Genomic DNA, 27578 nt, shown 5'->3' on the forward strand with positions numbered 1-27578 from the left:
CCCCTCTGGCGCCAAACCCCTCTGGCACGAACCCCTCTGGCGCCAAACCGCTCTGGCGCCAAACCCCTCTGGCGCCAAACCCCTCTGGCACGAACCCCTCTGGCGCCAAACCGCTCTGGCGCCAAAGCCAGGCAGCAGCGGCGCGGCCCCCGCGCGGGCCAGCACTCGTGCGCAAGGGCGCCCCCTGCTGCTCCCCTCCAAGCCTGCAGGGCGAGCAGGGGAAAGCAGCTTTCGTGCCGCCTGCTCCCCGTTCAAACCCTCTCGGGGCGGGGTAAGAAAGGAATTTGGAGTGCTCCAGAGCAGTTGGACACGAGGAACAACTTCCGTGCTGCTAAGAGTGGTCAGGGATAGGAAGAGGCTGCCCAGAGAGGTCTCCTCTGAAGAGCTTCCAGCCCCAGCTGGGCACTGTGCTGCTGGGCAAGCTGCTGTGGGTGCCCTGCTGGGGCAGGGGCTGGGCTGGGGGAGCTCCAGAGCTCCCTTCCCACCACCCCACGCTGGGGTTCTGGTTTTGCATTCTGAGTTCCAGGACAATATTAGAAGCTTTGCTTTTGCAAGCTGTGGCCATGGCACCTGGGGGCCGTGGTGCTGTGGGACTGATGCTGGGCTCCGTGATCTGGGAGGCTTTTTCCAACCTTACTGCTCTGGGGGTTGAAGCTGAGCTGGGACATTTTCCTGCCTGGTCACTCCTTGCACACAGCAGGGAGCAGCTCAGCTGCCAAAGGCTTCTCCTCCTGCCTGCTGTGCTGCTTTAATTTACTGAAGACCTCTCTCCTGCCCAGACAAGGAAATTGCACTTCTGGAAGCAGCACAGCAGCACTGAGTTATCCCTGAAGGTGTTCTGCTGATGGGTGACTCCTTCCAGCTCCACTCAGAAGTTCCCCAAACCCCAGTCAATCGTCAGGAGAAACACTTAGAGCATTGCCTGGCCCCACTGAAGGTGCCAGCAGGATCCCTTCTGACCTCAGGCCCATCCCTGAGGTCCCTTCTGACCTCAGCCATGCTATGATTTGATGGATTTTCAAGCACACCTTGAGTGACAGCAGTGAAGCAATGGAGGTCCATCGTGGCTAGGGTGGGAAGAAGTGTCCTCAGGTTGCTCCAGGGCAGGGCTAGGTTGGACATTGGAGGAAACCTCTTGGCTGAAAGAGTTCTCAAAGCTTGGCACAGGCTGCCCAGGGAGGTGGCTGAGGCCCCATCCGTGGAGATACCCGAGATGAGGCTGGAGGTGTCCCTGGGCAGCCTGCTCTAGTTGAAGGTGTCCCTGCTGCCTGCAGGGGCTGCGATGCCCCTTGAGGGTCGTTTCCAACCCAATGCCCTCAGTGGAGCTGTGCCTGGGTCAGCCCCAGCCCTGGTAGAACCAGAGGCTGGCCGGACTCCATGACCTGAAAGGGCTTTTCCAGCCAAATGCCCCTGTGAGCCCCCAGCCAGAGCAGCACTTCCTTCTCAGCTGCATTCCCAGCTCCCTTCCCCTCCCTCCCGCAGCTCCCCAGCCTTTCGCTGGGCCTTCAAGGCTCTCACTGAGTTCTCCATCGTTTATTATTCATCTCTAGCCTCAAGCAGCCTGTCTGCATCCTCTTCTGCCACCTGCCACAGCCAGGAGTGTTTCAGCAGCAGCAGCTTGGTGGAAGCTCAGAGCTCATAAAGAAGTCCTGCAGTGACCCCTCTCTGGCTGTGCTGCCTGCTCCTAACTCTCCTGCTTTGCATGGCCTTGGTGTGGCGGCCCTGAGCAGCCAGGTCTTGTTGAGAGCCATCCCTGCCAGGGCACAGTGGCACCCTGCAGGCGCCCAGGGAGCTGCAGCCGAGGTGCTCAGGACAGAGCTGTGGTCGAGGTGGTTGAGCTCGATGATCCTGGAGGTCTTTGCCAGACTTTCTGACTCTGGAAGCTGTGGGCATGGCATTTGGGACAGGATCAGTGGGCAGGATGCTGCTAGGCTGAAGGCTGGACTCAATGATCCCAAAGGTCTCTTCCAGCTGAAAGAGTTCTACAGTTTCATGGAAACTGTTGCTCCAGCTCCAGCCCGTGGCGCTGGAGAGGACTTTTTACCCTTCCTTCTAAGCCAGGGCTCAGCTCCCTCCCGTGCCCTGGCTCAACAGAATCTGGTTGGTTTGCCCGGTTGGGTTCTGGTTGGGTGTTTGTCTGCGGGCAGCTGCCCCCCGCGGTTTGGATGTGCTGAGTACGTTCCCCTGAGCTAACCAAGGGGCTGGGGCTGGCAGGGGAGCCGGAGGTGAGCAGCCAGGAGCTCTGGCTGGCAACACCGAAGGGCTTTCCCCGCTGCCAGCGCCTGGTTCTGCCGGCCCCAGCGCCTCCCCCCGCTGCTCGAGTCCTCCTCCCCCCCCCCAGAAAGCCGGGCAGGGGAAAGCGGCTTGCGTTTGAGGACCGGGGCTGGGCGGGGGCGCCGGGACAGCAGCAGCGCCCTCGGGGTCGGCGCTGAGCCGCACAGCCACGGCCGCGAGCGGCGGCACCTGCCCGCGGGGCCTCCCTGCTGCGCCCCAGGCGGGTGCGCGGCACCGGCAGTGCCCGGCCAGGCGAGCAGGGCTCAGCCTCGGCAGCCTCCTCCTGCCCCCCGGGCCCGTTCCCGGGGGCAGCCCCACAGCTCCCTTACCGCCGCGGCCTGGCAGCAGGCTGCTGGCAACGCCAAGGGCACGCTGAGGGCAGCTGCTGTGCAGAGGAAGCAAAGCCGGGGCCGAGTTCCCGGCGCTTCGCTACTGTTGGGCTGCCTTAGGGAAGAGGCGAGGCGAGGCTGACACCCGGGCCGGAGGAGGGCCCTCGGGGCGGCCCGGCCTGGGCGCAGCCGCCAGGCCCCATGAGCCCAGGGGCCTGTGCGAGCCCAGCTGCCCCCGAGGGCTGCACCTCCCCGGCCGTGCCTGCCCACGGAGCGCTGCCTGCGGGGCTGGGGCCGGGCCGAGGCAGCCGGGGCCGGGCCGAGGCAGCCGGGGCCGCTCAGCTGCAGGGAGAGCTCACTGCAGCCTGCCGGGACCTGAAGGGGCCACAGGAACGCTGCGGGGGACTCCACAAGGTGACAGGATGAGAGGGAATTGATTGAAGCTTGAGGAGGGCAGGCTGAGAGTGGAGCTGAGGCAGAAGCTGTTGAGTGTGAGGGTGCTGAGAGCCTGGCACAGGCTGCCCAGGGAGGCTGTGGCTGCCTCCTGCCTGGGGGTGCTGCAGGCCAGGCTGGGTGAGGCCTGAGCAGCTGAGTGTCGCTGAGAGGTGTCCCTGGGCAGGGCAGGAGGCAGGAGCAGGGCTCTGAGGTCCCTCCCAGCCTGAGCTGCTCTGGGATAATCCCCACCCCGTGGCGTTTTTAGGAGCCGTTTTGCCCCTGCCCCACCAGGCCCGGGAGGCTGACAGCAGCCTCTGGAGAGCCCCTGCTGCCAGCTCCCATCAGCCTCCTGCTGCCGGGGGTGTTCCCTGGTGCCAGGGCTTAAAGAGGGGAACAGACAGCTGGGGACAGAGTTTTTTCTCAGGGCCTGTTGGGATAGGACCAGAGGGGATAGTTTGGGCTCCAAGAGGGAGACTGAGGCTGGGCAGTAGGAAAAAACGTTTGGCTCTGAGGCTGGGGAGAGCCTGGCCCAGGCTGCCCAGAGCTGGGAGCTGCCCCGTGGCTGGCAGCAGTGCAGGGCAGGCTGTCTGGGGCTGTGAGCAGCCTGCTCTGGCTGGGGATGTCCCTGCTGCCTGCTGGGGGGCTGCAGTAGGTGACCACTCAAGGTCCCTCCCCACCCAAGCTGTTCAGTGGCTCCATGGCTTTGTAACGCTGACAGAGTGACCCTCGCAGGACGCCAGGGGCTGGAAGGGAGCTCTGGAGGCCCTGAGCCTGGTCCAGAGCTATCAGGGTAGGGTGTGTAGAAGGTGAGAGGTTCCAAAACATGGTCCTCTGGCTCTCCCAACAGCTTCTTGCTAAGACCTCCTTTACCCATGCCCGAGTTTGGGTCCCCAGGCTGGTAGTGAGCTCCACTCCAATATTTCCTTGCTCAGGCAGTGACTAACATCCGTGTGTGGGAACAAACATGAGGGACGTGGAGGCTTGCCAGGAGAGTTTGGTTCCTGCACCTGCTGCATCCTCAACCTTTGGTTTCTGCTGTGTAGATGATCAAGAGAATGCTTCCAGTATGCAATCCAAAGAGATTTTACTTGGAATGATTCCTGCAATAACTGGGGGCCAAGGTCCCAGGAGCCAGCGACCTGTCCTGGTGGCCAAGAAAGCCAAAGGTGTCCGGAGGGGGGCATGAAAAAAAGAGTGGCCAGGAGGGCAAGGGAGGTTCTCCTGCCCCTCTGCTCTGCCCTACTGAGAGCACAGCTGCAGTGCTGGGGCCAGTGCTGGCTGCCCAGTGCCAGAGAACAGCTGGAGGGAGTCCAGGGTAGGCTGCAGAGCTGCTGAGGGGCCTGGAGCAGCTCTGGGAGCAGCACAGGCTGAGATGCCTGGGGCTGAGAGCCTGCACAGGAGCAGCCCCAGAGGGGACCTCAGAATGCTCAGCAAGAGCTGAAGCAGCTGTGGGGGGCAAGAGGCTGGGGCCAGGCTCTGCTCACTGGTGCCCAGGGACAGGCCAAGGGGCACACAGTGGAAGCCAGGAGGTGGCAGCTGAAGAGCAGGAGAAAGTTGTTTGGTGTGAGGGTGCTGGAGGGCTGGAGCAGGCTGCCCAGAGAGGTTGTGCAGTCTGCTTGTGTGGAGAGCTTCCAGCCCCAGCTGGGCACTGTGCTGCTGGGCAGCTGCTGTGGGTGCCCTGCTGGGGCAGGGCTTGGGCTGGGGGAGCTCCAGAGCTGCCTTCCAAAGCTCCCCAGCCTGTGATTGTCGCCTTGTGGCAGTCTCTCTCCTTCCCCGAGACTCTTCTGCCTGGGTTGGTGTGGAGGAGCAGGTGTTGGGGGCTGTGTGAGGTGTGCCAGCAGGAGAACCTGCAGCAGTGTCAGTCAGCGGGGAAGGGTTCTCTGCTGCACACCCCGGGGCACGGGCTCAGGTGGCAGCAGGAAGCTCTGCCATGGAAGCTACCTGAGGCCCAGCCCTTCTTCCCGGGGCCCAGGAGGCTGCTCGGAGTGGAGCTATTGTTTGTCTGCCACCAAGCTGGGGCAGAGACTCATCAGCCACGTGCGTGGTCCATCTCCTCCCTGGCAGGCAGCCTGAGCTCCCCATGTGCTGCCCGCGCTGCGGCGCCGCGGGAGCCTGCTGCCAGCCTGCTGACTGTTCTGGGGGCGGCACTGAGACATCCCTGCCTGGCTCCAGCTCCTCGCCATCAGATGATCTTCTGGGAGCTGTGTACATTCTGTTTCTTCATGCTTCGTGGAGAAGGCTGTTTCTCCAAGAAGCCAAAGTCATAGCTAGCTTGGGAGGTGGCTGTCCCAGGAGATGACACAGAGAAACACTTCCTCCAGCTGGTAGCTTAATGCCACCTGCCAGTTCCTATGCTTTGTGGAACCACAGCATGGGAGGGTTGGAAGGGACCTCTGGAGGTTATCCAGCCCAAGCCCCTGCCAGAGCAGCAGCACCCAGGGCAGGGCACACAGCAACACATCCAGCTGGGGTTGGAAAAGCTCAAGAGAAGGAGACTGCACAGCCTCTCTGGGCAACCTCCTTCAGGCCTCCAGCACCCTCACAACAATCAACTTTCTCCTTCTGCTCAGATGGCACCTCCTGGCTTCCTCTTTGTACCCCTTGTCCTATCCCTGGGCACCAGCACACAGAGCCTGGCACCTTCACCTTGCCCACAGCCCTCAGATATTGGAGCCTTTGCTCAGATCCCCTCTCAGCCTTCTCCTCTCCAGCCCACACAGCCCCAGGGCTCTCAGCCTCTCTTCCCAGCAGAGCTGTTCCAGTCCCTTCAGCACCCTCACAGCCTCTGCTGGGCTCTCTACAGCAGGTCTCTGTCTGTACTGCACTGGGGAGCCCCAAAGTGGGCACAGCACTGCAGGTGTGGTGTGAGCAGGGCAGAGCAGAGGGCAGCAGAAGCTCCCCAGAGCTGATGGCCACACTTCTCTTGCAGCAGCCCAGGACACCTTTGGCCCTCCTGGCCCCAGGGGCACCTTGCTGCCAGTGCAGAACTTGCTGCCCAGCAGCAGTCCAAGGCTGGAGTGTCCATGGAGCTAGAGACCCTTCCCCCTCAGCCTTCCCTCTCAAGGGATGTTCCCTCCCTTCATCATCTCTCTTTCATGTTGGCTTCTTGAGCCCATACCTACAGACAAGTCTCTGTCTCTCCTCTCTTGTTGTGTCTCACCTCAGCAGTGTGTGATGGTCTCTCAAGGCTGCCATTAGATAACCTCCCCTGGTGCTTTGGTGTTGCTCTGAGCCTCCAAGTGCTACCCTAACAGCTGATGTGCTGCTGAAGTCAAGCATCCTGCGGGAGGGAGATGCTCACTTGCCGCTTGGTGTACCTCAGCAGGGGCATCGGAGGAGAAGTCACCTTCTGAGCCACTTCTCGTGCGAACGCCTCTGCGAAGGACATGAGCCAGCAGCCGAGGTGGCATCTGACACAAGGGCATCACCAGAGGCAAAGCTGCAGAGTGAACCCTGTGGGACCTCAATGAATTGATTAAAGATCAGGCCTGAGCTGTGGAAGCTGAGATCAATGAGCCAGGAGAGTCGAGCCACAGCTGAATGCCATGGCCCTGTGAAGCTGCCCTGTGAAGTGCCAGCTCCCAGCATGTCCAGTGGTGGCTCCTTTGCAGCTGTCTAACACCAGGCAGGTCATGGTGAGTACTCTCAGCAGCCTTCAAGCCTGGCTGGGGCACTTAGTGCCATGGTCTGGTTGACTGGACAGGGCTGGGTGCTAGGTTGGGCTGGGTGAACTTGGAGCTCTCTGCCAGCCTACCTCATTCTATGATTCTATGATTCCCATTAGTTTCTGGGGCTGGCAACAGACTGTCAAGGGTAGCCACACTCAAGCAGAGCCTCCAGTGGCAAGCCAAGCTGGGTGCCCATCTGCAAGCACAGAGGCCCTGCTGCTTCTGTGCTTCTGTGGCATTCATTTCTGCTTGGGCTGAAAAGATCACAGTGTGCTTGGAAGAAAAGCAGCCAAGAAATCCACTTCTGCTTCTGCTAAATCAGGTCAAGGGCTCTGAGTAAGGCTTGGAGCTGTGGAAGGAGCTTCATGAAACTGCTTCATTACATGAAAGTTGCTTGGGTGTTTAGGTGGAGATCCCAGCAGGTGTGGTGGGAAGGGAGCTCTGGAGCTCCCCCAGCCCAAGCCCTGCCCCAGCAGGGCACCCACAGCAGCTGCCCAGCAGCACAGTGCCCAGCTGGGGCTGGAAGCTCTCCACACAAGCAGACTGCACAACCTCTCTGGGCAGCCTGCTCCAGCCCTCCAGCACCCTCACACCAAACAACTTTCTCCTGCTCTTCAGCTGCCACCTCCTGGCTTCCACTGTGTGCCCTTTGGCATGTCCCTGGGCACCAGTGAGCAGAGCCTGGCCCCAGCCTCTTGCCCCCCACAGCTGCTTCAGCTCTGGCTGAGCATTCTGAGGTCCCCTCTGGGGCTGCTCCTGTGCAGGCTCTCAGCCCCAGGGCTCTCAGCCTGTGCTGCTCCCAGAGCTGCTCCAGGCTCCTCAGCAGCTCTGCAGCCTGCCCTAGGCTCCCTCCAGCTGTTCTCTGGCACTGGGGAGCCCAGCACAGGCCCAGCTCTCTGTAATAGCTGTGGGGGCAACTTCCACCTTTGCATCTGATAACTCTTCCCATGCATTGTGAGCACTGGTGGAGGTGAGCACCTTGAAGGCTTGGGTTTGGGTTTCTTCACCTCGCTGGTCCAACCTTGCCCTTGCATCCAGCTGTGGCTGCTGAAGGACTCTCAGCCTCCATTAGCCTCTGAGCCATCTCTCAGTGCGTGGTGAGGTCCTCAAGAATTGCCCCAGTGAGAGGTCAGCAGAACAGGGCTGGGGAGGAGCAGCTGAGGGAGCTGTTGGTGTGCAGTGTGGGGAAGGAGGCTGGGGGAGACCTCCTTGCCCTCTGCAGCTCCTTGGAAGTCCCCATCCCTGGAGGCGCTCCAGAAACGTGTGCCATGGCACCCAGGCCTTGCTGTGATGGCCGTGGTGGTGCTGGGCTGCTGTCGGGCTGGGTGCCCACGGGAGGGCTTCTCTGACCCTGTGACTCTTATTTCCACAGCGGAGCCGGGGGCTGCCGGGGGTCCCCGTGCTGCCCTCTGCCTCGGCTCAGCTCTCTCACAGCCTCTGCCGCATCTGCTCCTTGCAGGCCTCGCCCTGAGCCCTGCCCAGCCCGCAGCCGGCCCGGTCCCATGACTCTGGGAGCATGAAGGGGCTGTCGGGCAGCCGCAGCCACCACCACGGGGTGGGCTGCGAGGCGCCGTGCGACAGCCTGCCCCAGCACCCCGACAGGAAGCCATACCTGCTGAGCCCGGGGGACCCCCACCCCGCGGACCACCCCTACTACACTCAGAGGAACTCTTTCCAGGCCGAGTGCGTGGTGCCCTACGGCGAGCAGATGGCCAGCAGCACCTTCCCCCGCAGGCACTACAGCTCGCACCACGAGCTGAAGGACGAGTGCGCCCTGGCACCGCACGCCGCCGCCAAGGCCAACCGCATCCCCGCCAACCTCCTGGACCAGTTCGAGCGGCAGCTACCCCTCAACCGGGACGGGTACCACACCCTGCAGTACAAGAGGACCGCCCTGGAGCACCGCAGCGACAGCCCCGGCAGGATCCGGCACCTGGTCCACTCCGTCCAGAAGCTCTTCACCAAGTCCCACTCCCTGGAGGGGCCGTCCAAGGGCAGCGTCAACGGCGGCAAGGCCAGCCCCGAGGAGGCGCAGCCGCCCCGCTACGGCAAGCGCAACAAGAGCAAAGAGAGGAGGGCGGAGGGCAAGGCCAGGCCCGGCGCCTCGGGCTGGTGGAGCTCGGACGACAACCTGGACAATGAGGTGTGCCTGTACCACGGGCCCAGCGGGGTGATGACCGTGGGCAGGTGTCCCGACCGCTCCTCCTCCCAGTACTTCCTGGAAGCCTACAACACCATCAGCGAGCATACTGTGAAGTCTTCCAGAAGCAATAACGATGTCAAGTGCTCCACCTGTGCCAACCTGCCTGCCAACCTGGACTCCCAGCTCATGAAGAAGAGCTCTTGGTCCTCCACGCTGACGGTCAGCAGGGCCCGGGAGGTGTACCAGAAGGCCTCGGTGAATATGGAGCAGGCGGTGGTGAAGGCAGAGACGTGCCAGCAGGAGCGCTCCTGTCAGTACCTCCAGGTAGCTGTGCCTCCCGGGGCAGCAGTGGGTAGGGGGTGACGCTGGAACGGGACAGGGACCTGCTTCTGCTCCTCTTTTCCTCCCCTTCTCCTTTCTTTTCCTTCTCCTTTTCCTTATTTTCCCTCTCCTTTCACTTCTTACCCTTCTCTTTTCATTCTTTTCCTTCTCCTTCTCTTTCTATTCCTCCTTTTACTTCTTTTCCTTCACTCTCCTATTCCTTCCCTCTTCTATTCCTTTGCTCTCCTGTTCCTTCTTTTCCTTCACTATCTTTCTCCTTTTCTCTCCTTCTCCTTTTCTCTCCTTCTCCTTTTCTTTCTCTTTTATGTTTTCCACTTTTTGTTTTAGGTCCTTTTTCCCTTTTCCTACCCCTTCCCCCCCAGCCCCCAGCACTCCAGGAGTGGCTCCGTCCCCCGAGTGGGGAGCAGGCAGGGCTGTCTGAGTGGGCTCTGCACTGGCTGGCAGCAGGGCTGTGGGGACCTGCAGTCGGAGCTCTGCCTCTCAGCCTCCCCACCTCAATTAACCGAATGTTACCAGGAGACAAATTCTTTCCTTCCTCTCATTTCCATTTGCAGCTTTCTTTTACCCTGAAAGCTTTTGAGGAACTCCGGGGCTGCCTCAAGCCTTGCTCCAGCAGGAGAACAGCCCATTTTGCCTCACTGCTGGTCTGGGGGGTTGGCTGTTGTTTTTTAACCATGGCATATCAAATGCTGGTGAACCCAGAACGGGGCCAGATTTGTTTATCTGCCTGCTCCTCTCTCGTGGCTTTGAGTCAGGAATAAAAGCGACAAAGCCAAGGCACCAAAGGTTGGAATTATTGCTTGTTCTGATTATACCCTTGAGGAGAACATCACCTACTCCCTCACAAGCTGTTTGCAGTTAATACAACGTCACCTCCTCCTTTTTTTTTCCCCTCCACCAGTATTGTATCTTTAAATGTCAAGAATCAGATGTCTGCTCTTGGAGCTATCCTCCACGCTGCCAGGGGGAATGTTTGTGGCAGGGAAAGATGGATTGGAAAGCAAAGAAATCTGTTAGACCTGCTCGGGTCTGAGGAGAGCTGTGGGTAGCTGGGGCTGGAGGGATTCTTTTTTGGGGGTGCTTATTGCTCCTGGAACTGGAAGGCACTCATGGCACACCTGAGCGTGTGTGTGAGATGGAGCAACGTGGCGCAGAGAAGAGAGAAGACCATGAGGAGAAGAGAGGTTTGCTGGGATGCTGGCTCGGGAAGGTGGAGGGGCTCGGTGCTAGAGGAGCCAGAGGGAGGTTGTTGCTTGTCTTCTGTGGGGGTCTTTAAGGCAAGCTGGCAGCTGCCACAGCCTGCTGCTTGGGGCGGGCTGTGGGGAAGCTGTAGGGCTGGGGCGGTCCAGCGGCAAAGGCTCTGCGCTGCTCTCCAGGGGCAGCTCTGGGGCTGGCATGGCAAAGGCAGAGAGCTGGAGCCCTGTACTTGCTTGGGTGGGCAGTGGGGATGCCGCCTGTGTGCTTGCTGCTGCTGTAGGGGCTGGGCAGGGGCTGGGCAGGGGCTGAGGGGGCTGCCAAACAGGCCCCAGCTGCAGCCTGCAGAGTTGGGTTTGGGTGTAGGGATTCAAGTCTCTTCAGGCTGAACTCTGAGGGAGAGGGAATGCTGACTTTAGGCTTGCTGCTGGTGCCTGCTGTGGAGCTTGAGCCTTCTTCTGGGGGTGGTTTTCTTGTTTGCTCCTTCAGTTTTCCTGTCAGGTTGAGATAGAAGAGCTGAGAGTGTGGCCCAGATGGCCAGAATAGAGCAGGGAAAACTGTGCCAGCAGCAGCAGCAGCTCTAAACGAGCACCTCCAGAGGGACCTGCAGAGGTGGTTCAGTGACAGGAATAGACTCCTCAAGTGGAACTGGAGGGCATTATCTGGGCCTGGATCGAAGGGGTCCAGCAGCTGTCAAGGGCAGGGGTTAGAACTGCTCCGTTCTGACTCTGGGAGATGGAATTCTCCTTGGGAGTAGTGAAAGTCTCTTTGGGAATAGTGAAAATCTCCCTGGGAATAGTGGAATACCCCTTGGGAATAGTCAAAATCTTGTGAACAGTGAAGTTCTCCCTGTGAATGATGACATTCTCCTTGGGAACTGTGAAATTCTTGGGAACAGTGAAATTCTCCTTGGGAATAGTGAAAATCTCCTTGGGAATAGTAAAATTCTCCTTGGGAACAGTGACATTCTCCTTGGGAGTGGGGACATTCTCCCTGGGGACAGTGAAATTCTCACTCCCAATAAAGAAATTCCTGTGAAAAGTGAGATTTGCACTTTGGATAATGACATTCTCCTTGGGAATGGTGAAATGCTCCCTGTGAATAAGTCTCCCTGTGTTTCCCATCCCCACTGGTGCCTTTGCTTCATTTCTTTCCATTAATTCCCTTCATTATTTTATTTTCTTTTTGCTTCATCCTTCCTTTCCCTTCCTTTCCCTTCCTTTCCCTTCCTTTCCCTTCCTTTCCCTTCCCTTCCCTTCCCTTCCCTTCCCTTCCCTTCCCTTCCCTTCCCTTCCCTTCCCTTCCCTTCCCTTCCCTTCCCTTCCCTTCCCTTCCCTTCCCTTCCCTTCCCTTCCCTTCCCTTCCCTTCCCTTCCCTTCCCTTCCCTTCCCTTCCCTTCCCTTCCCTTCCCTTCCCTTCCCTTCCCTTCCCTTCCCTGTCTTCCCTTCTTCCCTTCCCTGTCTTCCCTTCTTTCCTTCCCTGTCTTCCCTCCCCTGTCCTCCCCTACCTTTCTTCTCCTTGCTGGATACTTGTTTGGCAAAGCCAAGGCAATTCCAACTGCTTTGGAAGAGGTTTTAAAAAGAAAGGAGACTCTCTGGCAGGCTCCCATCAGGATTAGGACCCCCAGAGCAGGTGTGGGGAGCAGGGCAGGATTGGTGCTCTGCCTTGGGCAGCTGAGAGGCTGGCAGTGGCTGAGGGCTGCAGCGCTGTGCCTTCCTCCCCTCTCCTCCCCTCCTCCCCTCTTCACACTGCAAGCCCTTTGGGCCTGCACTTTGTTCCTTTTTGTCTTCCCAGCACAATGGGGCACGGAAGCTAATGGAGACCTTTTGGCTGTCCTGCAGGATAAACAGACAATAAGAGCAGCTCCCTTAATGGGCTGGGGAGGTGATTTTTCCATCCTCCGCTTCTCGTGGTGCCCTTCTCATCCTTGCACTCAGAGTCTGGGCTGTGCTGTCCTAAAACCATGAGAACTGCACTAAGTGGGATGGAAGCTGCATGACCACGGCCATGCTGGGCAGCTCCCAGTATCTCACCTCACTCCTGGGGCAATTCCTAGTGCTGCCCAGGGAGGTGGTGGAGTCTCCAGCCCTGAGGGTGCTCAGGGACCATGAGGCCATGGCACTGGGGGCCGTGCTTCGGTGGTCATGGTGGCGTTGGGTGGACATTGGACTGGCTGCTCCTGGAGGCCTTTTCCATACTCGCTGATTCTGTGTGCTAAGACTGAGCAGTCCTGGTGCCTGGTCCAGCCTTGAGGCTGTGATGATGATGGTGATGGTGGGTTGATGGTTTGGCCTTTCCCAGCCCTGAGGATTTAACTCATCCCATGTTCCATGGATGCTTTGCTCAAGTCTCTTGCACTCCAAGCTGTGGTTCAAGGGCCATGAGCCCTCAGAGCCTTGCAGGAGGCAGCCCTTTGGCCATGCTGGTTCTACTTGGGATCTTAAAGCTCACAGAATCATAGAATCAATTGGGATGGAAGAGGCCTCCAAGCAGTTGAGCATCTGCAGGGCAGCTGCAGGCAGGCTGGGGAGGGACTGCTCAGAAGGGGCTGTGGGGACAGGACAAGGGGCAAGGGGCAGTGATGCGAACTGGAACCCAGGAGGTGCCAGCTGAAGAGGAGGAGAGAGTTGTTTGGTGTGAGGGAGTCTCCTTGTGTGGAGAGCTTCCAGCCCCAGCTGGGCACTGTGCTGCTGGGCAGGCTGCTGTGGGTGCCCTGCTGGGGCATGGCTTGGGCTGGGAGAGCTCCAGAGCTCCCTTCCCACCGCACCCTGCTGGGGCTGTGTGGTCAGACAAGACAGGATGGGACCATGGCCAGGAGAGTATCTGTGGAGGTCACCAGGGTCAGATGCTGCTGTGAAGTGCCAGCAGGGAGGAGGGCGCTGCTAAGAGCACTGTTTGTGTCCCCAGGTGCCCCAGGACGAGTGGTCTGGGTACAGCCCCCGGGGGAAGGAGGAGGAGATTCCCTGCCGCAGGATGCGCAGCGGCAGCTACATCAAAGCCATGGGCGACGACGACAGCGGCGACTCGGACACCAGCCCCAAGCCCTCCCCCAAGATCGCTGCCCGCAGGGAGAGCTATCTCAAGGCCACCCAACCCTCCCTGACGGAGCTCACCACCCTCAAGTAAGTCCCTGGGGCACGTTGGCCTGCTGGGGTCACCACTGGCACTGCCTTGCCCTCCTCTGCTGCTTTGGTTGTTGCAGCTCTTAGCTCGAGGTCACAGCAGCCGCAGGGAGGCTTCAGGCTGAGGGCAGTGGCTGGGAGCTGCCCAGTGGAGGACCTGAGCCTGTTGGGCAGCAGCAGCTGGAGATGAGCCACAAGGCCACCAGCATCCTGACCTGGATCGGGCTGCTCAGCCTGCAGAGGAGAAGGCTGCAGGCAGAGCCCAGAGCTGCAGCTCAGCACCTGCAGGGCAGCTGCAGGCAGGCTGGGCAGGGACTGCTCAGAAGGGGCTGTGGGCAATGGTTTGGCAGTGGAGCAGGGCAGAGCTGGGCTGGAGCTGAGGAGGAAGCTGTGCAGAGTGAGGGTGGGCAGAGCCTGGCACAGGCTGCCCAGGGCTGTGCTTGAGGCCCCATCCCTGCAGCCATCCAAGCTCAGCCTTGCTGTGTGCCTGTGCAGCCTGCCCTGGCTGCAGCTGTCCCTGTGCCTGCAGAGGAGTTGGACAAGGTGACCTCTGAGGGTCCCTTCCCAGCTAATGCAACCCGTGAAGCTGTGCCCATGTGAAATCAGCCCTGAGCTTGCATGGAGTAGAACAATGAGTAGGAGAGAGCCAAGGGCATGGCTTCATAGCCAGAGAAGCATGCAGGAGGGCAGGGGCCAGGAGCGACCTCTCTGCTTCACTGAGAACTCAAACCAAAGCTGGAATCTTTTTGATGGGTTTTGAGAGCTTCAGCCAAGAGGAATGATCAGCTGAGAAGGTTTTTAATGTCACTTGCTGCTTCTCTTCTATTTGGCCTCTCCTACAGCCCTGCAGAGAGGGCCAGTGTGGGGCTGGGCAGTTTTCAATCATCTGAACAAAGCCCAGAGAGGTGCCCTGAAGCCAGGAGCTAAGCCCTGGCCACAAACCCCAAGGCAGTGTGCAGTGAAGACCTGGGCTGCTGCCTGCCCCTGCACAGCCTCAGTGCTCTGCTGCTGCATCGCAGCTCACTGAACCCAGAGCAGCCTCAGCTGGGGCACAGATCGCACAAGGCTGTGCCTTTGAGCAGCAGAGCTGCAGCTCCTCTGCGCTCCGTGCTTAGTGACAGCAGACTCCTGCTGCCTCCTTCCTTCTCCTGCCTTCCTCTCATCTTCCCCAGCTCTGGTTTTCCCAAAGATCTCACCTGGGAAATAGGTTGGAGAGAAAAGTGTTTGATGCTTGCTGGGAATCTTGGCACCCTGCATCTGTAGACTGGGTTGAGCTGGAAGGGACCTACAAGATCATCCAGTTCCAACCCCCTGCCGTGCTCAGGGACACTCCCTTCAGCCCAGGTTGTTCGAGGCCTTGAATGCCACCAGGGAGGGGACATCCACAGCATGCCTGGGCAGCCTGTGCCAGTGCCCTCACTAGGATAGTTCTGTGTGGAGAAGTCCTCCAAGATCAAGTCCAACACCACCACAGCCACTAAACTGTGGCCCCAGGTGCCATGGCTGAAGGTGTCTGCAGCCCTTCCTGGGCAGCCTCCTCCAATGCCTGACCACAATTGCAGCAAAGAAATTGTTCCTCATGCCAACCTAAACCTCCCCTGGTGCAACCTGAGGCCATTTCTTCTTGCCCTATCACCAAGTGCATGAAAGAAGGGACCAAGCCCACCTGGCTCCAGCCCTTTGCCAGGAGACTCCTGGGAGAGAAAGAGACTAGGGAGCCCAGGACAGGACCCAGCACTCCAGGTGTGGCCTCACCAGGGCAGAGCAGAGGGGCAGGAGAACCTCCCTCACCCTGGTAGATAGCATCAAAAGCCTTGAGGCAGACAAGGAGCACCACCCTGAGCTGAGGGGCTGGTGGCAGTGGACAAGGCTGCAGGATGGAACAGTGAATCACAGCACAGAGGACCCATCCTGGGAGGCACTCAGCAAAGATTCAGTCAGAGCTCCTGCTTTGGTACTAATTAGCAAAGTCATTGTTCCCTAATTGGAAGCCACTCCACGAGAAAGACAATTAAGCAACTTCTCTTCATGGGTCTAAAAATACCCAGAGTAAGGAAGAGGAGGAGCTGCAGCACCTGCTGGGTCCCTGCCCACTGCGGCTGCTGGCACAGTTTCATTCCGTGGAGCTGAACGAGGGCAAGGCTGCACTGCAGCCACAGCTCCTTCTGCCCCTCTGCCCTTCCAGACCCCACCTGCAGCACTGCCTCCAGTTCTGCTGCCCCCAGCACAGCAGGGACCTGGAGCTGCTGGAGAGGCTCCAGAGGAGGCCACAAAGGTGCTCAGAGGGCTGGAGATACTCAGGGTGAGGCTTCTCCAGAAGCTTGCTCTAGCTGCAGATGTCCCTTCCTACCACAGGGGCTCGAGGCAGATGACTTTTAGAGGTCCCTTCCAACCTGAACCATGCCATCAGTCATAGAATTGTATCTGAGAATCAGAAGGGCTCAGGCTGGAAGGGACCTCAGAGCTCTGCTCCAGCCTCCTGCCATGCCCAGGGACACCTCTCAGCTACACTCAGCTGCTCCAGGCCTGCAGCACCCCCAGGCAGGAGGCAGCCACAGCCTCCCTGGGCAGCCTGTGCCAGGCTCTCACCACCCTCACACTCAACAGCTTCTGCCTCAGCTCCACTCTCAGCCTGCTCTGCCTCAGCTCCAAACCATTGCCCTTGGCCTGGCTCAGGCCCCCTCAGCACAAGTCCCTCTGCAGCCTTCCTGCAGGATCCCTTCTGCCAGCCAAGCCAGGGAGCAGAACCTGCTCACCTGCCAGCAGGGACAATGGAGGTTGCACCACAGGGAAGGGCACAGCATGGCAGGAATGCTGTGGGAGGGAGACTCCAAGGGGCAGGAAAGAAAACCACCCCTAAGGAACACAGTCAGTGTGTGACGTCAGGGGGCAGGCAGGGATCTCTGCTGTTCCCAGAGGCACTCATCTATAAAAAGAAACCCTGGGAATAATGAAAGCCTTGCTTGGAGGAGTAGGAGCATGGTGGGTGAGGGGGTGGGGTGGGCAGCGTGGGCTGGGAGACCAATATTGGAGTGCTCTGAGAGCAGAAGTCCCACGGGAGGGAAAATGCCTTCAAAACACCAACAGAGAGCAAAGGGGAGAGGATCTGCAGAGGTTTGCTCTGGCAGGGATGAGCCTGGAGCCACCTTCGAGATGCACACTGAGAACAGAGAGCTGCAGAGGGCCTGGAGCAGCTCTGGGAGCAGCACAGGCTGAGATGCCTGGGGCTGAGAGCCTGCACAGGAGCAGCCCCAGAGGGGACCTCAGCAATGCTCAGCCAGAGCTGAAGCAGCTGTGGGGGGCAAGAGGTTGAGGCCAGGCTCTGCTCACTGGTGCCCAGGGACAGGCAAGGGGCACACAGTGGAAGCCAGGAGGTGGCAGCTGAAGAGCAGGAGAAAGTTGTTTGGTGTGAGGGTGCTGGAGGGCTGGAGCAGGCTGCCCAGAGAGGTTGTGCAGTCTGCTTGTGTGGAGAGCTTCCAGCCCCAGCTGGGCACTGTGCTGCTGGGCAGCTGCTGTGGGTGCCCTGCTGGGGCAGGGCTTGGGCTGGGGGAGCTCCAGAGCTCCCTTCCCACCACACCATTTGGTGACTCTGTGGTGCCTGGTGCAGAGCTTTGGCCCTGGCAGAAGCCTGACAAAAGCTTCTTTTCTCTCTTGCAATGCTTTGGATGAGTTCATTTCCCTGCCCTGGGGATCAGGATGATCACATAATGGAGTTGTGCTTTCATGGAGCTCATCACCCCGAGGCCAACAGCCCAAAGAATAGGGACATAGCCCAGCTGAGGTTCATGCACACAGAGCTCTCTCCTGAACAAGAGCCTTTGATGCTGCTGTCTTCTTTTCAGTGTCTTTACATCCTGTGGTTGGTTTTTCCCCCCTGAAAATGAGGCTTTAATAGGTCAGAATAAAGGGAAGAGAGAGGAAGGATCCTGTTTGGGAGGAATGTTGTGAGAGGAGAGAGGGAAGTGACGATGGTGACTCTGTGGCACAGGTTGCCCAGGGAGGCTGTGGCTGCCTCCTGCCTGGGGGTGTTGCGGGCCAGGCTGGCTAAGGCCTGGAGCAGCTGAGTCTAGCTGAGAAGTGTCCCTGGGCATGGCAGAAGGTTGGGACAGAGCTCTGAGGTGCCTTCCAATGCCCTGCATGAGAGGAGTCTGCTCAAGAATGGTTTGGGTGGGAAGGGACCTCTCAAGCTCCTCCAGTCCAAGTTCTTGCAGGCAGCAGGGACAGCCCCAGACAGCCTGACCTGCACTGGTGCCAGCCAGGGGGCAGCTCCCAGCTCTGGGCAGCCTGGGCCAGGCTCTCCCCAGCCTCAGTGCCAAACATTTCTTCCTTCTGCCCAGCCTCAGCCTCCCTCTGAGTCCAAACATTTCCCTCTAGTCCTGTCCCAACAAGCCCTGAGAAAAACTGTCCCCAGCTTTCTGTTCCCCTCTTTAAGCACTGCAAGGACACCAGAAGGTGACCCTGGAGCTGGCCAGAACCCATGCAGCAAGCACCGTTTGTGGTCTGGCAGGGGACCCTTTGCTAGCTCCAAAGGCAGCAGCTGCCAGTTTCGTGCTGCTCCTCAGCAGAGCAGAGTTTTCTGGCTCTTCCTCCAGTTTTCTTCTTGGATTCCCCCACACACTCTTTAGCTGCACCCCAGGGAGGTGCAGAGAGGGTTTAATGTGGTTGTATTTTTAGCTTGAAGGTAGGAAATCCCCATGAGGAGCTTCACTTCCTTCTAAACAGCCAAGCACAGAAGAGATCTTCCAAGCCCAGAAAAATCCCTGGTGAGGAGGGAGAAAGTTCCAAGCACTTTCTGTGCTGCCCTGGTCTCCATCAGCAGTGTGGCAGCTCCTTGTTCAGGGCCCTGCAGGAGCAGCAGAACGTGGCTGGCCCCACGATGACACCAGTGCAGGCTGCTGCCCCAAGCCCTGGCCTGCAGCAGGGAGAGGCACTGGAGTGACTTAGTTGTGCAGATGTTGCCCCCTGGAGCCCCAAGCCTCTGCTCTGGGGCAGGGCTGCTCACCCTTGCACCCACACTGAAATGCAAAGAGCATCCCTGGAGGGCTTCCAGAGCAGGGAGATGTGGAGCTGAGGGCCGTGGCTTGATGGTGCCCTGGCAGTGCTGGCTTGCACTTGGATGACCTTACTGGTCTTTTGCTACCAAGCTGCTGACTGTTGCCCCAGCCCCCCGGAGGAAGGACATTCAGCCAAGGGTGACAGCCCAGGGGCACTGCAGCTGGCACGTTTACAGACCCGGGGGGCCTGAGCTGTTTTCTGTCAGTTCTGGGCCCATGCCCTGCGGTGCTGGCTGCAGGCAGGCTTCAGCCTCTCCTCCGCCGCCCCGCAGCAGCGCTCAGGACGTCTTCCTGGGCATCCAATTCATTCTGCTTTGTCACTTTTGTTGGCAGAGCTCAGCACCCATCTGGCACAACACTGAGCTACGAATCTGCAAGGCACAATCCCAGCAGAATGTGGTGGGAAGGAAGGCAGCTCTGGAGCTCCCCCAGCCCTGCCCCAGCAGGGCACCCACAGCAGCTGCCCAGCAGCACAGTGCCCAGCTGGGGCTGGAAGCTCTCCACACAAGCAGACTGCACAACCTCTCTGGGCAGCCTGCTCCAGCCCTCCAGCACCCTCACACCCAACAACTTTCTCCTGCTCTTCAGCTGTCACCTCCTGGCTTCCACTGTGTGCCCCTTGGCCTGTCCCTGGGCACCAGTGAGCAGAGCCTGGCCCCAGCCTCTTGCCCCCACAGCTGCTTCAGCTCTGGCTGAGCATTGCTGAGGTCCCCTCTGGGGCTGCTCCTGTGCAGGCTCTCAGCCCCAGGGCTCTCAGCCTGTGCTGCTCCCAGAGCTGCTCCAGGCCCCTCGGCAGCCTGCCCTGGGCGCTCTGCAGCAGTTCCCTGTCCCCCTGGCACTGGGGAGCCTACAGTATCCCTACAGGATGTCTGAAAGCCTCCCGGAGCAGTGCCGGGAGCAGAGCCGTGGCTGCTGCGGGCGCTGCTCGGCACACTGGCGGCAGGGCTCTACCTTCTCCCGGAGCCAGCAATACTGAGCAATTAGCATAAGTCTGCATCTTTTCATGAGGCAGGTAACAAGCAGCCAGGGAGGATCCTCTGACCTAGATTTGCCACTGGCAGAGCGCTGGTGAGCAGCTCCAGACCCTGAGCTGCGAGAGTGCAGCCGGGAATGGCCCTCCTGAAACACCTCCGCAGTTAGCGGCGCTGGGGGTGCCGCTGGGGCGCTGCTGCTGCGCTGGGATGCTGCAATAGCTGCAGAGGCCTGAGGCAGCAAACGGAGTCCTCTCCTTTCGGGTCAGTTGTGGGTGTCTCTTTACGGAGCAGGAGACCAAAGGACAGCCTGGAAACTGGGGGCAGGATTTGCTTCCCTGTCCCTGCACACACCGTGGGACACTTACACTGCAAACACGGAGATTTAGCTCAGATCCTCATTTACCTCCTTTGCACCACAGGGAGGATGTTAAAGCTGCTCCAGGAGAAGCACAGACTCGTGGAATCACATCTGGGGATGCTCCAGCCCCTCAGCCTCTTTGTAGCTTCCACAACCTCTCTGGGCAGCCTGCTCCAGCCCTCTGTCACCCTCAAAACAAACAACTTTCTCCTCCTCTTCAGCTGCACCTCCTGGCTTCCACTTTGTGCCCCTTGCCCTGGCCACCACTGATCAGAGCCTGGCCCCAGCCAGCTCCTCTCCAGCCAGCTCTGCAGCCCGGGCAGGTCTCTGGGTGGCAATAGAGCCTGGGGGCTGTCCCCACTCCTCCCAACTGGGTACCACCAGCAGGCTGCTGAGGCTCCACTCTTTCCCTTCATCCTGGTCACTGATGATGTTGAACAACACTGGAGACAGTACAGAGCCCTAAGGACCAGCACTGCCTGTAGGCCTTCAGCAAGGCTCTGCACCACTGCTCTTGGCCCCACTCTGGGTGAGACCATTTGGGTCTGATGAGATTTCTGTTTTCTTTTTCCCTCTTCCCCCCCTCCCCCAGGATATCCAGTGAGCACTCCCCAAAGCTGCAGATCCGGAGCCACAGCTACCTGAGGGCAGTGAGTGAAGTCTCCATCAACAGGAGCCTGGACAGCCTGGACCCTGCAGGGCTGCTGACATCCCCCAAGTTCCGCTCCCGCAACGAGAGCTACATGAGAGCCATGAGCACCATCAGCCAGGTGGGTGACAGCCACCCCTGGGGGCCTGCAGAGCAGCCACCCTGCTGCAGGCTTGGCTTGGAAGGGATCACCCAGTGCCAATACCCTGCCATGGGCAGGGACACCTCCCACCGGCACAGCTTGCTCAAGGACTCATCCAGCCTGGCCTTGAGCACCTCCAGGGAGGTTGTAGAGCACAGAAGCACAGGAGGTGATTGAAGAGCAAAGATCACCTCCTGTGCTTCTGTGCTCCACAGCCTCCCTTGGCAGCCTCTGCCAGTGTCTCACCACCTTCACTGCCAAGAATTTCTCCCTCCTCTCCACTCTCTTCTCCCCTCTCCCAGCTCAAAGCCATTGTCCCTCATCCTGGCACTGCCAGCCCTTGTCCAAAGTCCCTCCCCAGCTCTCCTGGAGCCCCTTCAGGTCCTGTCACGCTGCTCTGAGGTCTGCCTAGAGCCATGCTGCACAGCCCCAACTCTCCCAGGCTGTCCCCACAGGGGAGGTTTTCCATCTCTCTAGCCATCTTCGTGGCCTCCTCTGGCCCCTCTCCAGCAGCTCCAGGTCCTTCTTGTCCTGGGGGCACCAGAATTAGAGGCAGTGCTGCAGGTGGTTCGAGTGGGAATTGACCGCTAAAGCTCATCCCTCTGAGGCTCCAGGGACACCTGGTGGCCTTGTAGGGCTTCAAGAAGGGACCAGATAGCTGAGGACAGAGTTTTCCTCAGGGCCTGTTGGGACAGGACTAGGGTTGATGGTTTGTACTCAAAGAGGGAGATTGAGGCTGGGCAGAAGGAAGAAATGTTTTGCACTGAGGGTGGAGAGAGCCTGGCCCAGGCTGCCTAGAGCTGGGAGCTGCCCCATGCCTGGCACCAGCACAGGTCAGGCTGTAGGGGGCTGTGAGCAGCCTGCTCTGGCTGGGGATGTCCCTGCTGCCTGCAGGGGCTTGGACTGGAGGAGCTTGTGAGGTCCCTTCCCACCCAGCCCACTCCGTGATTCTGATCCCCTGCTGGCCCCATGCTGCTGGCAGGTTACACGCTAGTGAGGTGGGTGCTGAGCCAGGCGCTGAGCCGGGCCGGGGGGGGGCGCTGAGCCGGGCCGGGGGGGGCGCTGAGCCGGGCCGTGCCCCGCAGGTGAGCGAGCTGGAGGTGAACGGGCAGTTCGAGTCGGTGTGCGAGTCGGTGTTCAGCGAGCTGGAGTCGCAGGCCGTGGAGGCGCTGGACCTGCCCCTGCCGGGCTGCTTCCGCATGCGGAGCCACAGCTACGTGCGCGCCATCGAGAAGGGCTGCTCGCAGGACGATGAGTGCCTGTCCCTGCGCTCCGCCTCCCCGCCGCGCACCACCACCACCGTCAGGACCATCCAGAGCAGCACAGGTGAGTGACCCAGAGGCCGGAGGGGTGGTAAGAGGAAGGAAGGTCCATTGCAGCTGCCGCAGCTCAGCACTCAGCCCTTCGCTGCCGCACATCCAGCCCTCGAGAGAGCTGGGGGCTCACCACGGGGCTGGACACACTCAGCAGCATCAAACCCTGCCCGGATGCACTTTGGGCGCCTCCTGCATCCCAGCTCATTTACTGTGGGTTAAAATCCCGTAGGAAGCAAGGTCAAGGTTGTGCTTTCTCTGACTCTTGGGCCCAAAGGAGCAGTCACAACTCGTCTCTGTGCAGAAGGTGGCTGCAGGTGAGCACCTCTGCTGGCTCCGAGTGGCAGGGAGAGGTTCTCCTGCTAAGGCTGTCTGCCGAGCTGAGGTGCTCTCGGTGGTGTCCGCAAGGTGCAAGGCACTGGCTGTGTTGTTTAGTGGCTGGGGGAGGCCACGTCCAGGGGTGGGAGCAAAGAACGGGTCTGCAAGTCCAAGCATGCCATGGCCACATCCTGCTGGTGCTCCTCCTGTGGCCTGGGCTCTGGTGCCTCTGCAGAGGTCTTGCTGAGCTGAGATGCCAATGACAAAGGAAGGGCAAACAGCTTCCATTGCCTCACTTTCTGGAGGCACACAGCAAAGCCCTGAAGTTTTGCTGTACTCTGGCTGATTTCCAAAGCAGTGGAAAGGGTTTCTTGGGATAAAAAGGAGCTGAATCAGGAAGCTTGCAGACATGCCCCAATTTCTACAATGGGATCACATTTATCAGGGATAATTCCTGCTATTTTCCTTAAAATAGCCTGATGTGGTAGCTTTGAACTCCAGCTGTCTTCTGGGAAGCAAAGCCTTGGCTGCCTCTGCTGCAGGAGATATGCTGAACTCTGAAATCCAGGCAGGAAAAATTGGTGAAGTTGGGTTTTAGTGTGTGCTGGAGGCCAGCCTGCCATCCACATCCTTAGCTCCACATCACTGAGGTTGGAAAACACCTCTAAGATCACTGCACAACCTCTCTGGGCAGCCTGCTCCAGCCCTACAGCACCCTCACAGCAAAAACTTTCTCCTCCTCTTCAGCTGGCTCCTCCTGGCTTCCACTTTGTGCCCCTTGCCCCTGGGCACCACTGAGCAGAGCCTGGTGTCTCGGTTCTAGTTCAGATTTCCAGAGACTCAAGTACATTTGATAGAACCAATAACAGTTTCATAGAGGGCCCTTCCCTCTTCCCCTTCTCTTCCCAGAAAGAGAGGAATTAGATGTAGAGAGAGAAACGGGGAGGCACACCCAAATAAATGAACCTCACTCGATTGGGAAGTTAAAAGGAAAAGTGGAACAATCGCTTAAAAAGGTGTCTGAGGTAGGGAAGGTACAAAGGGATGGGGAAGGGAAAGCAGATACCAAATGTGTAAATACAACCTGATTGTGATGGCTTTGTCCTCCTCGTGGTGATGGCCACACAGCGAAACAGAGAACCAGGAGCAGGAAGGTGATGCTGGTAATTAGGAAGGCTTTTATGGATCCTCAGACAGGAAGGGGGAGTGGGCTAACCATCACCTCGTGACGTTCAGACCCACCCCTGGGGAGGGGTCAAGACCACCCAGGGTCAGGTTCAAGGTTACTCCTCCTGGAGTGTTAACCCTATACACCTGGCCCCAGCCTTTTGCTCCCCACAGCTCCTTCAGCTCTTGCTGGACATTGCTGAGGTCCCCTGTGGGGCTGTTCCTGTGCAGGCTCTCAGCCCCAGGGCTTTCAGCCTTTGCTGCTCCCAGAGCTGCTGCAGGCCCTTCAGCAGCTCTGCAGCCTGCCCTGGGCTCTCTGCAGCACTGCCCTGGTTCTGGCACTGGGCAGCCAGCACTGGCTGCAGCATTGCAGCTGTGGCCTCAGCAGGGCAGAGCAGAGGGCAGGAGAACCTCTGTGCAGGACAACCTGAAGGCCATGGTTTATCGATGACCTGGTGAAGATGTGGTGCTGAGGGCCATGGTGTAATGGTGCCCTAGCAGTACTGAGTTAAGGGTTGATGATCTGAAAGGTCTCTTCCACCCAAAAGGATTCAGTGACTCCACGCCAGGTAGTTCCCAGTGCTCACGGAAGTGGCCCTGAGTAATCTGCAGCAGCTTCGAGGAGCATTTGCACTTTGCAGGCTTAGCACCAGCAAGAGGATTACAGCTCAGGAGACAAAGGGGTCGAGAGCTCAGGGCACATTAAAGGGGAGCTGTGCCACGTCCCAGGTGTGGCTGCACACTTCGTGTGACACCAGGCTTTGGCCAGGCAGGCAGGATTTGGGGGCTGAGCCTTTGAGCTCTTTTATCTGGTCTGCTTTCAGCTGCTGTCCCCCAGCACAGGGAGCAGGCAGCGATCCTTGCGTTCAGCAGCGCCTTAGCGCAGCGCTGATCGGCTTAGGGCTGCCTGCTCCTGATAGGGTGGAGGGAAAGCAATCAAAACAGCACAAAACCAACCCAAACCGACCCAGAAAAACCCAAACTCTGGACATTTAGGTCTAAGATGAAAAGCCTGTAGTGTTGTTTGGATCACAGACTGGCTCAGGGGAGAAGGGAGCTCAGAGCTCCTCTGCTCCTGCCTCCTGCCATGCCCAGAGACACCTCTCAGCTAGACTCAGCTGCTCCAGGCCTCATCCAGCCTGGCCAGCAGCACCCCCAGGCAGGAGGCAGCCACAGCCTCCCTGGGCAGCCTGTGCCAGGATGATGACCTGAGTCTTTGGAAGGAATTTCTGCTAAGCAGCCCAGCAGAGCAGACTCCTCTCTTGGGTACCTCAGGGGCTTAGTGTCCTTCATCTTGGCTTGCAGATTTCTTTTCATCATCTAATGGCATAACAGGAAGAAGTTCTTTACTGTGAGGGTGGTGGAAGACTGGAGCAGATTCTCCAGGGAGGTGGTGGAGGCCCCATTCCTGGAGGCACTCAAGGTCAGACTTGACAGGGCTTTGAGCAACCTGCTCTAGTTGAAGATGTCCCTACTGAGTGCAGAAGGGCTGGAATAGATGATGAAGCCAGGATGCTTCTGGCTTGATGGATGCTGCCCAAAGCCTAAATCGTCCCTAGCACAGAGCTGATGGTACCAAAGGTAACCATGCTGCTCTGTGACAGGACAGGGGGCAAGGGACACAAAGTGGAAGCCAGGAGGTGGCAGCTGAAGAGGAGGAGAAAGTTGTTTGGTGTGAGGGTACTGGAGGGCTGGAGCAGGCCGCCCAGAGAGGTTGTGCAGTCTCCGTGTGTGGAGAGCTTCCAGCCCCGTGCTAAGGCAGCAGCGCACCACACGAGGGCGCCCTTGTACCGCCTGAGAGCTGCCGCAGGAGCGCTCCGGGGCGCGGGGCGGGGGGGGGCAGCACTCGGCTACGGTGGCAGCCCCGCTCTGCTGTCCCCCCAGCCCTGCTAACACCCCAGCAGGACACAGAGCTGTTGCAGACAGTCCGGAGGAGGCCATGCAGATGGTCCGGGAGCTCCCAGCCCCAGATGGGCGCTGTGCTGCTGGGCAAGCTGCTGTGGGTGCCCTGCTAGGGCAGGGCTTGGGCTGGGGGAGCTCCAGAAGTGCCTTCCATCCCTGGTACCCTTTGATTCAGTGACGAGCCAAGGCCAGGACAGAGAGTTTGCTGCCAACCTGTTGGCAGCGCAGCCCTAGCGGAGCGTCCCAGGCTAAGGCAGCAGCGCACCACACGAGGGCGCCCTTGTACCGCTGGAGAGCTGCCGCGGGAGCGCTCCGGGGCGCGGGGCCGCGGGGGCAGAGCTTGTACAAGTGCGGGTGGCAGAACTCGGCTATGGTGACAGCCCAGCCCTGCTGTCCCCTCAGCCCTGCTGGCTCTCCAGTCTTGCTGTCCCCTCAGCCTTGCTGTCCCCCCAACCCTACCGACACCCCAGCAGGACACAGAGCTGTTGCAGACAGTCCGGAGGAGGCCATGCAGATGGTCCGGGAGCTCCCAGCCCCAGATGGGCGCTGTGCTGCTGGGCAAGCTGCTGTGGGTGCCCTGCTGGGGTGTCAGCATGGCTGGGGGAGCTCCAGAAGTGCCTTCCATCCCTGGTACCCTTTGATCCGTGACGAGCCAAGGCCAGGACAGAGGGTTTGCTGCCAACCTGTTGGCAGCGCAGCCCTAGCGGAGCGTCCCAGGCTAAGGCAGCAGCGCACCACACGAGGGCGCCCTTGTACCGCTGGAGAGCTGCCGCAGGAGCGCTCCGGGGCGCCGGGCGGGGGGGGGACGCCAGCAGGACACAGAGCTGTAGCAGACAGTGCGGAGGAGGCCACGCAGATGATCCAGGGGCTGCTGTGAGAACAGGCTATGAGGTCTCCCTGGAGCCTTCTCCTCTCCAGGCTGAACACCTCCAGCTCTCCCAGCCTGGCCTGGCAGCAGAGGCCTTCCAACCCTCCAGCATTGCTGTGACCTCCTGCATCTGCTCTAACCAGTCCGTGTCTCTCCTGTGCTGAGGGCCGTACCCTGGGCCCTGCATGGACAGTCTTGCAGCTGCTGGGTGTGTGGTGACTGACTGAAGGGAAACACCCATCAGCAGCCAAGGTGTCTCTGTGCCATGGCCTCTGGAAAAGGTGGGAAGCTTCTCCAGCTCACCACTCAGCTTCCAAGGCAATGGATTGAGCTGGAGACTCATTTCTCCCTAGGCTCGGGTGATAGAAGGAGAGGAAACGGCCTGGAATTGTGCCAGGGAAGGCCAGGTTGGAGATGAGGAACAATTTCTGTGCTGCAGGAGTGGCCAGGGGTTGGCACAGGCTGCCCGGGGAGGTGGTGCAGTCCCCATCCCTGGAGGTGTGCCAGGAAGGTGCACTGGAGGGGCTGTTGGCTTGCTGGGGCAGGGAATCAAGGGTACCAACCACCCAGGCAGGAAAGCTGCTACTGCTGATGTGTCAAACAGGACCACAAGAGGACTGGAGTCAAATTCTCCTCCTCATTACAACAAGGTGATGTAGAGGAGGAGCAATGTCTGAAGAGATGTGAGCCCTGCTCACAGAAACCTCTGTGCAGCCCTTACAGGCTCCAGAGCCAGAGCCAGGGAAGTGCTGGGGAGAGCCCTGGGCAGGCTGTAGAGGGGCCTGCAGCAGCTCTGGGAGCAGCACAGGCTCAGAGCCCTGGGGCTGAGAGCCTGCACAGGAGCAGCCCCAGAGGGGACCTCAGCAATGCTCAGCCAGAGCTGAAGCAGCTGTGGGGGGCAAGAGGCTGGGGCCAGGCTCTGCTCAGTGGTGCCCAGGGACAGGGCAAGGGGCACACAGTGGAAGCCAGGAGGTGGCAGCTGAAGAGCAGGAGAAAGTTGTTTGGTGTGAGGGTGCTGGAGGGCTGGAGCAGGCTGCCCAGAGAGGTTGTGCAGTCTGCTTGTGTGGAGAGCTTCCAGCCCCAGCTGGGCACTGTGCTGCTGGGCAGCTGCTGTGGGTGCCCTGCTGGGGCAGGGCTGGGGGAGCTCCAGAGCTGCCTTCCCACCACACTGTGCTGGGATTTTGGGATTCTGTTGAAGAATGGTTTGGGTGGGAAGGGACCTTTCAAGGCCATCCTGTCCAAGCCCTATCAGGCAGCAAGGACATCCTCCAGAGCAGGCTGCAGCTTGACCTGCGCTGGTGCCAGCCATGGGGCAGCTCCCAGCTC

At 59.5% G+C, this 27578-nt stretch overlaps 1 protein-coding gene across 8 annotated transcripts in view; it reads left to right on the forward strand.

Moving 5' to 3' along the window:
• DLGAP1 (DLG associated protein 1) overlaps nt 1–27578 on the forward strand; it is a 100355-nt gene that overhangs the window by 45332 nt on the left and 27445 nt on the right. For 6 of the 8 annotated variants that reach the window (XM_064150316.1, XM_064150315.1, XM_064150321.1 and 3 more), the window contains 5 exons: nt 6361–6673; nt 8079–9173; nt 13293–13507; nt 20486–20663; nt 21770–22010. In XM_064150316.1, coding sequence (XP_064006386.1) covers nt 8223–9173; nt 13293–13507; nt 20486–20663; nt 21770–22010 — 1585 coding nt within the window. In that variant the 5' untranslated portion in view covers nt 6361–6673; nt 8079–8222. Of the gene's footprint in view, nt 1–6360; nt 6674–8078; nt 9174–10113; nt 10376–13292; nt 13508–20485; nt 20664–21769; nt 22011–27578 lie in introns of those variants that run through there. The other 2 variants (XM_064150317.1, XM_064150322.1) reach the window with 2 other exon arrangements.

The sequence above is a fragment of the Pogoniulus pusillus genome, chromosome 10 (genome assembly GCF_015220805.1).
Source record: "Pogoniulus pusillus isolate bPogPus1 chromosome 10, bPogPus1.pri, whole genome shotgun sequence".
Lineage (NCBI taxonomy): Eukaryota > Metazoa > Chordata > Aves > Piciformes > Lybiidae > Pogoniulus > Pogoniulus pusillus.